The following is a 14,127-nucleotide window of genomic DNA, read 5'->3' as shown; positions in this document are numbered from 1 at the left end:
TATAAAATTTGTCTAAATGCTTATTTATATTTTTATGATTTCTCAAACAGACCTTCTTTGCAAATCGATGAAGACTGTTTGTTTGTTTGTTTATTTATTTGTTATTAATTATATAAATAATAAAAGCCAAATTCATAGAATTTTTCTTAAATTAATTATTTCTATTAAAAATTAAAAAAAATTAAAATTATTTAAAATGAGATCAATCATCAATTATATAAATATATTAATTTATCAAACATTAAAAAAAATCAAATAAATATTCTTTAGATTTAGTTAACCTAGATATAAAAAAATGAGTACTTCTGAAGAAGAAATTAAGTAAGAACCTCCAAAAACCAAGAAGGAACATTCATACACTTACTGGGTCGATAAGGAAAAGCAGAATAACCCAAATATTGTCTAAAAAGAACCCAAAAAAATTGATCCTACTCAAATCCAATAAAATTAGTAATAAATTAAAATTTATATTAAATTTTGAAAATCAAAAAGTTTAACTCCGATTAATCAATCGGCATAGCTTCTTTTCAATTTATTTCATGAAAATAGTTTATGTTTTATATTCAACAAACTTAATTCTAAGAAGAAAAATGTTATTCCTATTACATTCAAATTAAAATTTTATTTTTACAATTAAATAGATCAAAGCACGTGTCTTAATGGAACTAGATAGGTACTTGGTAAAATATTAGTTTTAATAAATGTTAACCTTATAATCATATTGATTCAACATATAGATATGTTTGATATTTATCATACATTTAAAAATTAGGGAAGAGAAAAAGATAGAGCTATCTTAAGTAAAAGAAATATTAGAAAAGGGATTCAAAGAAAGCCCAGTTCAAAGTGTTGACTAGCGTATTGAATTCTACAATATTTCTAAACTTGAAGGAGATGTATGCTTTTTATTGTTAATCTTAGCTATAAGTCATATTTTTTATAATAATAATTATTTAGGTTTCTATTGTAACTGTAAGAGGCAAGAAGAAACCAGGATACCACCTTAAGTTAAATGTTAAATATAGAGGTATAAAAAATATTATTAGTTTGTAGAAGATTTTATTAATTTTGTACATAAATTATTAGCATAATGAATTAATTTTGATTGCAATTATATTTTTTTTTAATAATAGGTATTGGTGATTACAAGGGTGCAAAAGGTGTATTTAAATATACTAGCTTTAGCGATGATGGAGATAGAGATGTAATTAATTTATAAAAATAATTTTATGTATCCATAAAAATGTTAAATAAATAAATAAATAAATAAAAAGTTTGAAGTTGAAGGTGCTGGAGAGAACCACAAAGAAATTTGTAAGAAATCTGCATAAGACTCTTCCGATTTACTTGAATAGCACATTTTAAAGCTCTTTTAGCTCATTCATGAATGAAACAAATAAAACTTAAATAAAGAAAATGAATTAATTATTCTTTGAAATATAAAAATGTATTAGTTAGTTAGTTAGTTAAATATTTATAAGTAATTGTAGTTAATTTTAAATTAAAAATAGTTAATTCTTTCAGAAATAAATACTTGCTTTATAAAATCAAATAAACAAATTTAATTCTAAAAATTTAAATAATTAATAAATTAAAATATAATTTCATTAAAAAATATTAAAATAATTTGGGGATAAAGGTAAGAGAAGAGGTAATTAGGAGTATAGGTTAGGTAAGGACGGGCTGCGTGGGGTGGGATGGATTGGGTTGGTATTCGGGAAAGGAAGAAGTATAAATGAATTGTTTAAAAAACTAGTTAAATTTTACAAAAACACACTGGAAGGAGGACAAGTAGAAGGATAGATAATTAATACTTGAATAAATAAATAATTCCTCTATTTCTCCATTCAAATAATTTAAAAATTTTATAATATTATTTTATTTATGACTCTAAATTTATATATAATTGTATTTTCTTTTCTTTAGAATTTTTGCCTTGACTGCTTGTATATTTAACTATTTGCTTACTCCCTAGCCTGCTTGCTAGTTAGCTGTTTGGTATAAAATTTACAATCAAGGAAGAATGGGTTTAAATCTCTTTTTTCGATTTCTATCAATTCTTTTTAAATTTTTTGCCTGGTTAGGGTCCACCACCTTTTTTATTATTAAATCTTTTGTTTCCTTTTTGCTATTTGTTGCTTGCTTATTGAGTATATTTAATTAAGTTTTGAATCTGGTTATTCAAGTCTTGAATTTCTTTATTTTTAGTCTTGAAAGCAACACCTTTTATTTTATTTTTAAATTTTATTAGTTTTTTAATTAATTACTTGTAAAATTGTTTTACCTGCATTTGATACAAGTTGTTGTTGATTTTAATCATAAACAAAGTTATTAAAGTTAAATTCTGAAAGGAATTTAATCATGCCTGCTGAAGGATAAATAATAGGTTCACCATTTTAGTTGTTAGCTAGAGGTAAACTAATCTTAATATTTTCTTTACATAAAACAGCAAGTGCGTCATAAATATTTTCAAATCTAATACATGCTACTCTACCTATATCAATCATATTCTAATCTAAATTCTTTGATGTGATAAATATTGACTGAGTAAAAACATCAGCTTTTATTTTTATTAAAAATAAATAAATAAGAAAAATTTTTAATTTATTTCAGAAGGGTTTACTTAAAATAGTTTCATTATCAATTACAAGTATGCTTTAGTCTGTTATCTTTCCAACCTACATACTTAATTTTTATTAAATTTCTTAAATTAGATCTTTGACTGAGAAATTTTTTCTATCTAATCCTATGAATAAAAGATGGTATCCAAAGCTCATAAAACTAGCTAAAGAAGGTGAAGTCATATGCTACTAGTATTCTTCAGCACTATACGTTCTGTATTTATTGATTCCGTTTTTGATGTAAGTACTACTTTTTGTGTTGCAAGATTCTGGAGTATATGCATACTCAACATAAGGGAGTCCCTTTTTATTTATATCTTCTGCAACTTTTAAGTCAGGATTGACCCATATTTCAACCTTTTAATTTATATTTTAAGTAATAATTAGTAAACAAAAATAATTTAAATTCAAATTACTGGTTCATTAGCTTAATATGTGAATATTTTTCCATCTTTTTTATTTTTATTTGTGTTTAAACCTCTTATAATAGATCCACTATCTTTAACTTCTTACAAATCTCTGTTTGCCTTAATCATCCCTTACATGACATGAGTGTTGTAAATTGGTCTATTATCATTATTTATTTTATAAAACCTGATATAATAATTAAAAAAAATACCTAAACCAATCATAATCACCATTCACCATAGCATTTCTAACTTAAATTTAAGCTTCACTTACAAATGTTAACATTTTACGAGAAAACTGTAGTGGGTTATCTTTCTTAGAGCTTAAAATCTTTCTACTATAATTAGAAATATCATGAAGTGGACAATTTGTTTTAACTGCCTAAACTCTACAGCACTAAAGGCAAAGTCCATTAGAACACTCTGCGTCTTTTGCACTTAAACATTTATCACAAATATTTTCTTTGATAATTGTTTTATCCTTTTAGTAAAGTTCTTCTTTTTTTGCTTCTATTTCTGAGATAGCACTGTAACTACAAGGACATCTAAGCATACCATATTACTATCTAGAGCAGCAATTCTTGCACAAGTCATGTAAACAATTATGTTCCTTTCGATTATGAATTAAATTAAATTTAAAATAATGAATAATTAATTTAAAAAAAAATTATTTTTACTCTTTTAGATGTGCACATCAAACAAATGTTATGTTAATAACGTTTAAAAGGTAAAAGCTAGATATGTGAGATTTTATGGGCAATTAAGCATCCCATAAATGGTTATGCATTATATACTCTATCAACATATTCTTTGTTGGGAAGGATAACAAATATGTGCTAGTGGTCTTTTGTTTCAGAAATTGGATTAATATCTTCTTCTATTTGATAATCACCGAGAGGAAGTTAAGTGATAGTTTAGATTAATTGATGAATAAGAGAAATATATTCTTAGCCTGTAGGAAGATCAGTCACTAGATCAAGAGTGCTAAGTGGCTTAATTATAGCTATAACTGCGTCTGGGTCACTGTATTTTTCAACTTTCTTCCATAAACTACTACTTAAAGCTTGAATTTGACAATCGTACTTTTCTATTAAATAAAAAATATATAAGGAAAAATGTATTTTAAAAATAATTTTACCTAATTTAAGTTCATAGACGTGACGCTCTGCATATACTCTTTAAGCATGTTCAGCAGAGTTAAAAACAAGATAAACATATTAGATTTTTTGAGCACAATAATGATAGTATAGCTTCATTTCACCCCAATTAACATTTTCGTGTTAGAAAGTTTGTTCAACATCATGCTTTCTAGGAGATTTTCTAAAATAAATTCTGAGAGTCTTATTCTTTTCAAAATCAAGTCTTTCTTCAAAATTGTAAAGCTATTTCATCTTTAGTAAAATTAAAATTAATTTAATCTAATAAATAATTCAATGTATGTATTTATTACTTTGTATCTTAAAAATTGATCAAATGTATCATGAATTATGCAAGGGTTTTTATTTTGCAATTCTTGACAACAAAGTTTGCAGCAACTATTGGCACAGTACATAGAAGCAATCTTACTGCATTCTCTAATTGACTAGCAAGGAGTAATACCATGTAACCTATTTATATCATCTACTGAGTAGTATATATCTAATAATTTTTGCTTGGCAACATCAACAAAATTCTTAATTCCTTCATATCTATTTAATTTAAAAATTGCTTTATTATTTATAATTTATAAGCTAATTTAATTACTGAGTTCTCATATTTAAAGCTCTGCACAAAGCTACTATTTAAGCAGGATTTAAAATCTCAAGAACTTAAGGAGTATAGGGAATAGCAACAATTGCTGTCAAGGCTTCATCATCTTTAAAGTGATCATAAAATACCATACAGGAACGCATCATTAAAGCCATTCCTTTAAATACATCTGGGTAAATAGCTTTTTTATTTATACGAGCCAACTCTGGAACAACTTGCCAAGGATACTAATGCTAAAATATCTTTTCTTCAATATTAATATCGCCAATTACTAGATCTTTATTTGTGATATTATCATATTGATTTGAAGAACACTTTAGGTTTCTGACTATAATTTCGATATCTGTTTCTCTGACTTCCTATAATGATTTTGATTCAGGTTTTTTGTGGAGATAATTTTAAAAAAGCAAATTTTAAATTCTTTTTGTTATTTATTCTTTAGTTCCAAAAATATTTAAGCTCAAAGCATAGGCTGTGCCTCTTATTTTCCAGTAAGGATCTGAGCGAACGATGCTAAATTCTATATTAAGGTTTTATAAAAAGATGTGATTAATTTATTTTTTAAAGAAATTAATTGCTTTTGAATAGGGATAAACATAATTAAGATTAAAATTATACCTTTAAATTCTTGCTCATTGAAGAGATAATCATCTTCATAGAGCTCTTTACGGACCATAGACTAGTGCATTTCCTATTATTTTTAAAAATATGCCTATTTTTAAGTGATCTAAAAGACTGTTTGTTTGTTGTTATTGCTTTTTTCTTATTTGATTTTATAAATAATAAATTCGATTATTATTACTAATTTAATTAAAATTGAAATAGCGCCTAAATTAAAGTTAATATTTTTTAGATATTTAATTAATAAATCTATAAATAAATTAACATATTCATTGAGATCATTTTTTCAAAAAATAAATTTTTGATCAATAAATTCTATTAAAATCAAGCAGCAAGCAGTATTTAGAAATTTAAAAACAAATTTAAAAGTTTGAAATTTTCAAATTTGCTTCAAAGGCTCTAAAATTCATAATCATTCGCAACTACTTTAAATGATTAAAAAGATTAATTTTCTTTGAAAGATATAATTTTTTTGAGAAATTTAACAAATATCATTCATTCTAATTTGAAAAAAAAAATATAATTTTTTTTTAATTATAATTTAGAAAATTAAATACATTTTATTTATTTATTTATGTAATTTTAAAATTAATTAGAATTATTTTTAATATTCTTTTTAAATAAATAAATTTATTTATAAATTAGACAGATCATTTCTTATTTTTTTATTTTTTTATTTCTCATTTTTTCTAAATAAAATATTTTTTTATTTTAAATTTTCACACAATTTCTAATTTCTCCAATAATATTATTCAAATTAAATATTTTTTTGATAATTTTTCTCGATATTAAATATTAAAAAGCTACAAAGAAATTTAAGTAAGAATAATTAAGATTTTTAAAGAAAGTTTATATTTTTTTAATTATGTCACTTTTTAATAACATTTTATCTGGTTTTTTAAGAGTTTATTTTTTTACATTTTTTTATATATATTATATATGAATAAAACGGTTTATCTCATTAAACATTTTTTAAAGGTAATAAAATTTGGAAAACTAAAATGACTAAAAAAACATCAAGGTTAAATAAATTTAAATGAGTTTGTCAGACTTCTTATATGCTTTATAAAAATCACAAAAGTAATATAAATAATAAAGTAACAATTAAGTTTTTTTAGATATTTATTTTTACTTAATGAATTAGATGAGCAAATACTTAGTTTCTTTAATTATAAACTAAATTTATTGAAAAGCTGTTTAAAGATTGAAATTATTGATATTTATTATATAGAGTATAAAGAAATAATTTAGATATGTAATTAATTACTTCATATTTTTATTTTGAATTTATCTTTTTTGTTAGATTTAAATATTTTCTTAAAAGATAATGTGAGATGTAAGTAATTAAGTAAATAAGACAGACTGACAGACAGACATAATGATTGAAGCTTGACAAATTATTTAAATCTATCAAAAGTTTAGTGTCGTAAACACATTAGATGAAAAATTTTGTTAATTAGTATAAAGTTAGTTATTATTTATATTATTATTACTATTGGAATTACTATTTATATTCTATGTAACTCCTTATAAATTTTATGAATTCTGATTGGAAGCTACGTTTATGTTAGCTATTCTATCTTGTTGATTAAGATCTAGAGTTTATGTATCCTACTATTAATTAAGAGATAGTCCATCCTACTAATTACGTAATTAGTTATTTATTACTCTCTATTGCTATCTAATTTGCCTTTGTTAGTTGCTATTTTACCGATTTTATACTCCTGTTTAATTATTTGCTTCCACTTGGTTTTCATTATTCATAAGCATTCTTCTCATTAAAATTTCTTATTAGTCTAATTGTTAATCAAATAAAATTCTTTTAATTTGCATACATTTTTAATCAAAATCTTTTTTATTTATAAGATCTTGAAGCTCTTTTTGAGTATTATTGCAAATTTATACTTGATTTTTCCAATCATTGTTAATATTAGGAGGTCTTCCTATTTAGTCTTTATAGAGTAAGAGCTATCTTTAAATAAACATCTCGCTATCTCTTACAATAACTACTTAAGAGGAACTATAATTTAAGTACATGCTCATACCTGAGTGATGTTACTGTGTATGCTCTATTAGGGTATTACTGTATTGCTTTTTTAACTCTGTTGTTATTTATTGATTATTCTGCTAATTTGTAGATTTTTTGTTGGTAATATTGACAAAATGCTTTGCACATAGATTTGAATTGCAAATCAAACACATATAATAACCTTCCTGATTACTTTGAGGATATCTGTGGCAGATAGAGCATTTTCCAAAGAAATGACATTAAATAAAATCACTGTATGATACTTGCAAATTAAGAGTCAATTAAAGCTAAAATTATTTGTAATTGTTAAATTGAGAAATCTTTTTATTTATAGATATATAAAACAAATCATCTAATATTTATTAGTTTAGTAAATTTTTAGCTACATCAGCAATGCTAGCAAAATTTTTGATTACAGGTACTTTAAATATACTTTAAGAATTATTGATTATTGTATTTTCAGGAAGTAAAATGTTAGATTTTTAATTTTGATTAAATGCAAGAATATTAAAAGTATTCTCATTTAAATAAGAATCTTATGAAATATCATTAGCAAAATCTGAGGAGATCATAGAATTCAAAAATATTTCTATGTTTTTCTGGTTTTTCTTGCCATAATATATCATCCAAACACAGTACGTTATTTATAAAAACCTGTAATCGATTAATTCTTTAAAGTTTTTTAAAAGGTTTTCACTTATTTCTTAAGAAAAGTTTAATGGATCAGGAATAATATCAAGTTCTTTTAAATATTTTGATTTCTCAATAATAATATCAAAAATTAAATATTTATAGATAAATTTAGCTGAAAGAGAGAGAAATGCTTCTTCTTTATTGAGAAAGAGAATCATCAAGTTAACTAAGATAGAAGCAAAGTTAGATTTTTTTCCAAGTGAAACTTAGTAGATGTGATAGTCATTAAATTAAATATTTTCTATTAATTCTTTCTAACTCAAGTAATATGCTTCATGTATTGAATCTCTATCTTCAATAAAGCTCCATACTTTCAAGTAAAGAAACAAGTTTCTTGAGACGTTAAACTATTTAGACTTAATAAAGCTTTCTTTTAACATGTTATAGTCCTGAATTTGATTCGTGTTAGTCATACTTTCTTCAATTTAGTTGATCAGCAAACTTTGAAAGCAAAGCAAAATATTATTATACCTTATATCAATATGTTGAAGACGAAGATTCATATCTTCTAAATAGCTTATATCAACCTCAGGTTCAAAGTAATCTGTTAAAACACGGTCTTCTTCTTAAATCGAAGATTCCTTTTTCTCCTCAACAATTATTTCTTGCTAGTTATTCTTATATTAAGGTTATTAAACTGAATCAGTTTTCATTTTTATGTTATGAGTTTCATTTTGTTTATTTTAAGAATGATATTTTAATGATTTAATACCTTATTTGTTTTGTCCTTACTTATTCATTGTTAATGATTACTTTTTTTTTATAAGATATGCATTTCCTTGCAAAATTTCATCTTAAGCAACATCCTGATTGTTATTGTTTTCTGTTTTTCTTTTACCATCTTCAATTTATTTTTATAAAAAAATAAATTTGATTTTTTCCATTTCCAACTCTTATCTGCTTTATTTTTCACATTTTTGAAAATCACTGTTTTTATCTAATAATTTTTAAGGGCTATTTTCATTTACAAATCCATTTTTATCATTTACAGATTCTATTTGCTAAATAATCTACATAAAGCTCGAGTCCTCATAGTTCTATATCATAAAAAAATTATAAACAGAATGATCCAAAAATTTTTTATTAAAAATTACATTTTAAAAATTGAAGAAACCAACAGCATGAGACTTCTTTTTCCCTTGCTATGTTATTTATTTATATTTCATATTTTTTTGATCGATCTAATCTAAAGGAAATGGAAGTTATGGATTTTTAGGTAATTGAGATGTGATTATTCCTTATTCCATATTATCTATTTATTATGCATCTCCTTCTGAGCTTGTTTCTTCTTAATTTTACTGATAAGAAAGCTCATCAACAAATAAAACTTATTTTAATGGATTATATTAAAAGCGAACTACTCGCTCATACTGTTCTAGATAGGGTACGAAAATATTATTCAACCTAAAACAGCACTAGCAAAAATATTCGTTTTCCTATAGAAGAGATTCATATTAATTAGATGTTCTTATATGTTAAATAATGCAATCTTTGTGCATTAAATGATTACAAGTAGTTAAGTAAAAATTATGTTATTGCTTAATATCTGTTTTTAAACCTTTATATGATTTATAATAATTATCTAATTAGATATAGCAATTTATGTAAAAAATTCTTCTCTTTATATAAGATTCACTGCAAATATTGCAAACTAAACTGTCAATTTCCTCTTGTGGTTATTTGTTATTTATTTAGTCTACCTTTTTCATTTCTTTTATTTAATTTTATTAAGAGAATTATTATTGTCTTCTCTTGAATTCTTCTAAAATTTATCTTTAAGCTTGTCTAGCCTTTTCTTACTGGGTATTTTATGTGTTATTTATGCTGCTTGTTTTGCTTTAATTTATTTGATTTTGATTTTATTAATTATTTTATAATGTTTTCGTGCCTTGCTGATGTTTCATAGCTTAAGGAAGCAAAGAAGGATTATAATCAGAGAATTGCTGATCATCTTAGACATTTTATTGGTAGTTATCCTAATTCTAACTATTTGGATTTTGCATTTCTTCTTTTCTAGTCCTTTTAATTTTTTAAAGTTTACATTAAATTTATTTTTTTAACTGTTGATTAAATGCATTTGATGTATCTAATAAGTTTATCAATCTATCAACAGATTCATGAAACAATATCTGGTTAGCTTTTTTTAAAATAAAATATTAAATTTTGAAAATAAATTAAATTAAATGATTTACTAATAGGCGAATATTACAAAATAAGAGACACGGTTCTCATAATTGGAATAATAAATTGTTTCTATATGAGCTGCTTATTTAACAATATTTAAACAAAATCTATTGAAAAAATATTTTCAAGCACTTTCGATACTGTAGAAAGAGCTTTCATATTTCCTAAAAGAAAATCAAGCTGCTATGTTTAATCAAGAGAATTTTAGCTGTTACTATTTTAAGAATTTATTTAAAAATATATATTTTCTATGATATTAACTATTTTATTTTTAGAGTGATCTTTGTAAAATATTCCTGGGTCATATTAGGGAAATTCTCCTGAGGGTTTCACTGTGTTACTCCTCCAATCATATGATAAATAATTAACAAAAAATGATTCTGATAATTTAGATATGTCAACAGATAATATTTATTTAAATGATTTATTGATTTTTTTAATATTTTATCTCATCCTATGCATTGAGAATGACGCTATTGAAGAAGTTGGAGTATTCTGCTTTGGAGAAGAAGACTAATTTATAGCTTAGAGTGTTTCTAAAGAATGCACTTAATCTTAACAATTAATTTTATTTTAATTTTCGAATAAGAACGACAGTATTACTTTTTTTAAAAGCTCTTTATAATTATTATTAAATATTTTAAATTTGCTTAAAAAGAGAAATTCATGAACTTCTTGCACGAGCATATGTAAGTTCTTTTAAATCCACAAGAAAAGTTAAGGATTTAAATTTTTATTTAAAGAAACTTACTTTTTAAGTAAGTCATCACTTGAACACAGCTATGGCATCCAAAATTAAACAAGAAACCATTCAGAACTAAACATCCAATCATAGTGATTTTATTTTTATCTATCACATTTTAGCAATATACTCTTCTAAAAAAAATTTTCTATTATTTTTTTATCCTTGATTTTTACAGGTTCATTTTTATTAAGCTAAATTAATTTATTGCTAGCTTTTCCATTCTCATTCAATTAGTTTCCATAATTATTTGTCCCACCATAAGTATTTTAATGTTTTATTGCAGTTTATTAAGGACTTTAGTTTTGATTGACGTTGAATACAAAACTTTGATTATTAAGTAGGCTATGGCAACTTAGATTATCAGTCTATTTACCATTATTGTTCAAAACAATCCAATTCGTATTATTGTTGTTGTTGTTATTATTATTACTTTTTATATTATTATTATTAGGAGTTAAACTGCCTTAGTTTTACTACTATTAAGGATTATTACTATCTTATTAATTTTAATTTTAAAGGTTAGTAATTTGTTGCTGATTTTAGTTCAAGAGATAATTTTATGTTAAGGATGATTGGTGATTAAATATCGATTAAGAATGCTAACTGAAAAGTTACTATGATAAATTCATTGCTGATGGAATTTATTATTAGTTTTACTAAACAAAAGTAGAAAATTTAAGCATTGGAAAATGCCTAGCTTTGGGTGTAGAAGTAACGTTACCATGGATTGTTTAGTAAAGTAAACTAACTAATAGCACTAAACGTAGATGAGCTACTGTTGTAAAATAATCTTCTGAATATGCATAGGAATTAACTTCATCTACTTCTTATTTTTTTAATTCGAAATTAGAATAAATCTTTTGCATTAATATTTTGTTTTTTGATACTCTTCTAAATATTTTCATGAGGAGCATCCAATTTAATCTTTCATTATATTCTACTTCTTGGTAACTCCTATTTCTTTTTGAGTCAGGATAAGTAGATACTTTAAGGATATGAAGTATAAGTTCATGGTGAGCAGGAAGTGTTAAGTCAAATTTTTTAACAAATAAAATAACTACTTAGAGCCAGTTTTTACGAGAACGTTTGCTTACAGCGGGATTGTATATGAGCTCGAATACAGAACATATGTTATTTTTGAAATTGTAAAGTAAACAATCAAGTTCATGCTTATTGATGTTGCTCAGAATCTTGTAGATTAATGTAGGAGATTCGTAAATCAAGCATCTCCTGAGCATGATTTCAATTAATTTTGATTAAATTTCTCCGAAGCGGAAAAGGGGATCGATTAGTTATTTTAGAGATTCTTATTCAATCATTCAGTAGAATTTCAAGAGTGACTCTAACAAAACTTCAGAATTAGAATTATTTTAGTTGATATTAATAGATAAAGTGTTAGAGCAAGATAGAAGCATGTTTGAATTTATCTCAGTTTTTTTATTATCTTGCTTGAAGTTATTTTTATTGCTCCCATCATTATTTGATTGATTACCTTAACAGTTTATTATTATGCCATTTACAGAAAGAACACAGTTTTTGCAATTTGCACTACAAATTTTACCTTCTATATTATTAGCTGTTCCAATATTATCTACTCCTTTTTCACATACTATAATAGTTGCCTCTTATTATTATTTTAGATTACTATTAGAAGGAACTTACGAAATACCATTCAGATCCCTATTTTTATGTGAATAATTAGTGGTATTCGTATTTTAATTTTGCTTTTTTATTATGGATGAAAAATTATTTGAAACGTGAATTGACTCTTCGAGTAGAGCTGATTTTATAATCGAAAGTATTGGTGTGCAAACAATCGCTTATCCATTCTGAAGATTCCTACTTGCAATATAACTTATTAAACTTTACATAAAAAGATTCATTTGTTATACATTTTTTTCTTTTATGTACTTCTATATACGAGTTTTCATTACTTTTATGATTTTTTCTCTCACAGATTTATTCAATTTATCATTCTATTTAAATTAATCATTAGAGCTATTGTTAATAGACTGATTTTACACTAGTATTTGAATATTTTTTTGTTATTCATTTGTATTGTATTTATTTTATTGTAATTTAAATTTTTGTGGTTATTCTAGTTTTTAATCTACATTTTATTACAAAGAATTATTAGGGTTCTAAGCAGAGGCAGCAGCCTTTAAATGTGAGCGACAAAATATTCCAAAGAACCCACAATCGCATATTAATTAATTCTTTTGCTCATTTAAATTTAACTTACTTGCTTTGTTAATTTATATAAGCACATCATGCCCATGATGATCATTCATTTGATTGAAGCAATAACTACAAATTATATATTTTTGACTGTGACAATCTAAACATTGGTAATATACTTAATTCCTACTGATTCTACGAAGACAAAAATTAGATTCTTCATTTTAATTACAGTCATATTCATAAAAAAGATCTCTTTTTAAAGAATCACTTCCATAAATTGCACGACTCAGCTCCTCCCCGTATTTATCCAAAGTTTTTTTCTCTGAAAAGCAGGGGAATAAAGTTTCGCAAATATTTTTCATTAAAAATTAGTAGGAAAGCTAAAAAATAATTAAATTTTATGAAAGAATTAGGTCTAAAAATATCAAAAAGTGCTAAGTAAACTCCTTTTTTATATGTTGTATCTTAGCAAATATTTTTATAATTAAGAAAAGCTGTATTATTTATATAAAGAAAGGATAAGGACTAATAAACTAGGAGTAAAAATGTGGCTGACTATTTAGAACTAACTATTTAATTATAATGGATAAACTATCAAGTTCTTTCTTTAAGGAAACGATCTAATCTAAAATTTAAATTAACTAAATAAATAAATAAAATAAGAAGAGCTATTATCCAAATATGAAAGTTATGCAAAATATTTAGATTATAAAAAGCAAAATTTGAATTGCTTACAAAAATCCTCTAGGGCTAATTATAGCTGACTTTTCTTAAAATTTCAATTAACTTACTCTCTTAATATATAGGATTAAAATTTGTGTTTTTTATTAAATGATTTCTTAATATTATTAATATTGCTCACAATTCAATTATACTTTTTTATCTTTCTCTTATTTT

The 14,127-nt window shown here is 24.0% G+C and overlaps 4 protein-coding genes across 4 annotated transcripts; 1 reads left to right on the top strand and 3 right to left on the bottom strand. All coding sequences in view use genetic code 6, as the record gives it.

The window, feature by feature from the left end:
- Positions 1-127: 127 nt before the first annotated feature.
- On the top strand, positions 128-1,391 carry TTHERM_00773410 (Hsp90 ATPase activator, amine-terminal protein; the record flags this gene model as incomplete). Its single annotated transcript, XM_001031594.4, has 6 exons — positions 128-450; positions 642-680; positions 773-896; positions 958-1,027; positions 1,134-1,204; positions 1,275-1,391. The coding sequence occupies exons 1-6, from the start codon at positions 197-199 to the stop codon at positions 1,389-1,391; spliced, it is 675 nt and encodes a 224-aa protein (XP_001031594.4). The 5' UTR covers positions 128-196.
- A 662-nt stretch (positions 1,392-2,053) lies between these two features.
- TTHERM_00773400 (hypothetical protein) lies at positions 2,054-5,465 on the bottom strand (the record flags this gene model as incomplete). Its single annotated transcript, XM_001031593.2, has 10 exons — positions 2,054-2,223; positions 2,285-2,560; positions 2,624-2,978; positions 3,038-3,188; positions 3,241-3,638; positions 3,706-4,115; positions 4,167-4,419; positions 4,479-4,716; positions 4,772-5,297; positions 5,396-5,465. 10 exons carry the CDS (start codon positions 5,463-5,465, stop codon positions 2,054-2,056), a joined length of 2,847 nt encoding a protein of 948 aa, XP_001031593.2.
- A 1,343-nt stretch (positions 5,466-6,808) lies between these two features.
- TTHERM_00773390 (hypothetical protein) lies at positions 6,809-12,368 on the bottom strand (the record flags this gene model as incomplete). Its single annotated transcript, XM_001031592.2, has 3 exons — positions 6,809-9,157; positions 9,215-10,257; positions 10,313-12,368. The coding sequence occupies 3 exons, from the start codon at positions 12,366-12,368 to the stop codon at positions 6,809-6,811; spliced, it is 5,448 nt and encodes a 1,815-aa protein (XP_001031592.2).
- On the bottom strand, positions 12,369-13,592 carry TTHERM_00773380 (zinc finger in N-recognin; the record flags this gene model as incomplete). The annotated part of the gene is made up of 1 exon (XM_001031591.2): positions 12,369-13,592. One exon carries the CDS (start codon positions 13,590-13,592, stop codon positions 12,369-12,371), a length of 1,224 nt encoding a protein of 407 aa, XP_001031591.2.
- Positions 13,593-14,127: the final 535 nt, after the last annotated feature.

Source organism: Tetrahymena thermophila, assembly GCF_000189635.1.
Source record: "Tetrahymena thermophila SB210 genomic scaffold scf_8254449, whole genome shotgun sequence".
Classification (NCBI taxonomy): domain Eukaryota; phylum Ciliophora; class Oligohymenophorea; order Hymenostomatida; family Tetrahymenidae; genus Tetrahymena; species Tetrahymena thermophila.
Note: the sequence above shows the minus strand (reverse complement) of the source record. Positions and strands in the feature narration are given on the sequence as shown.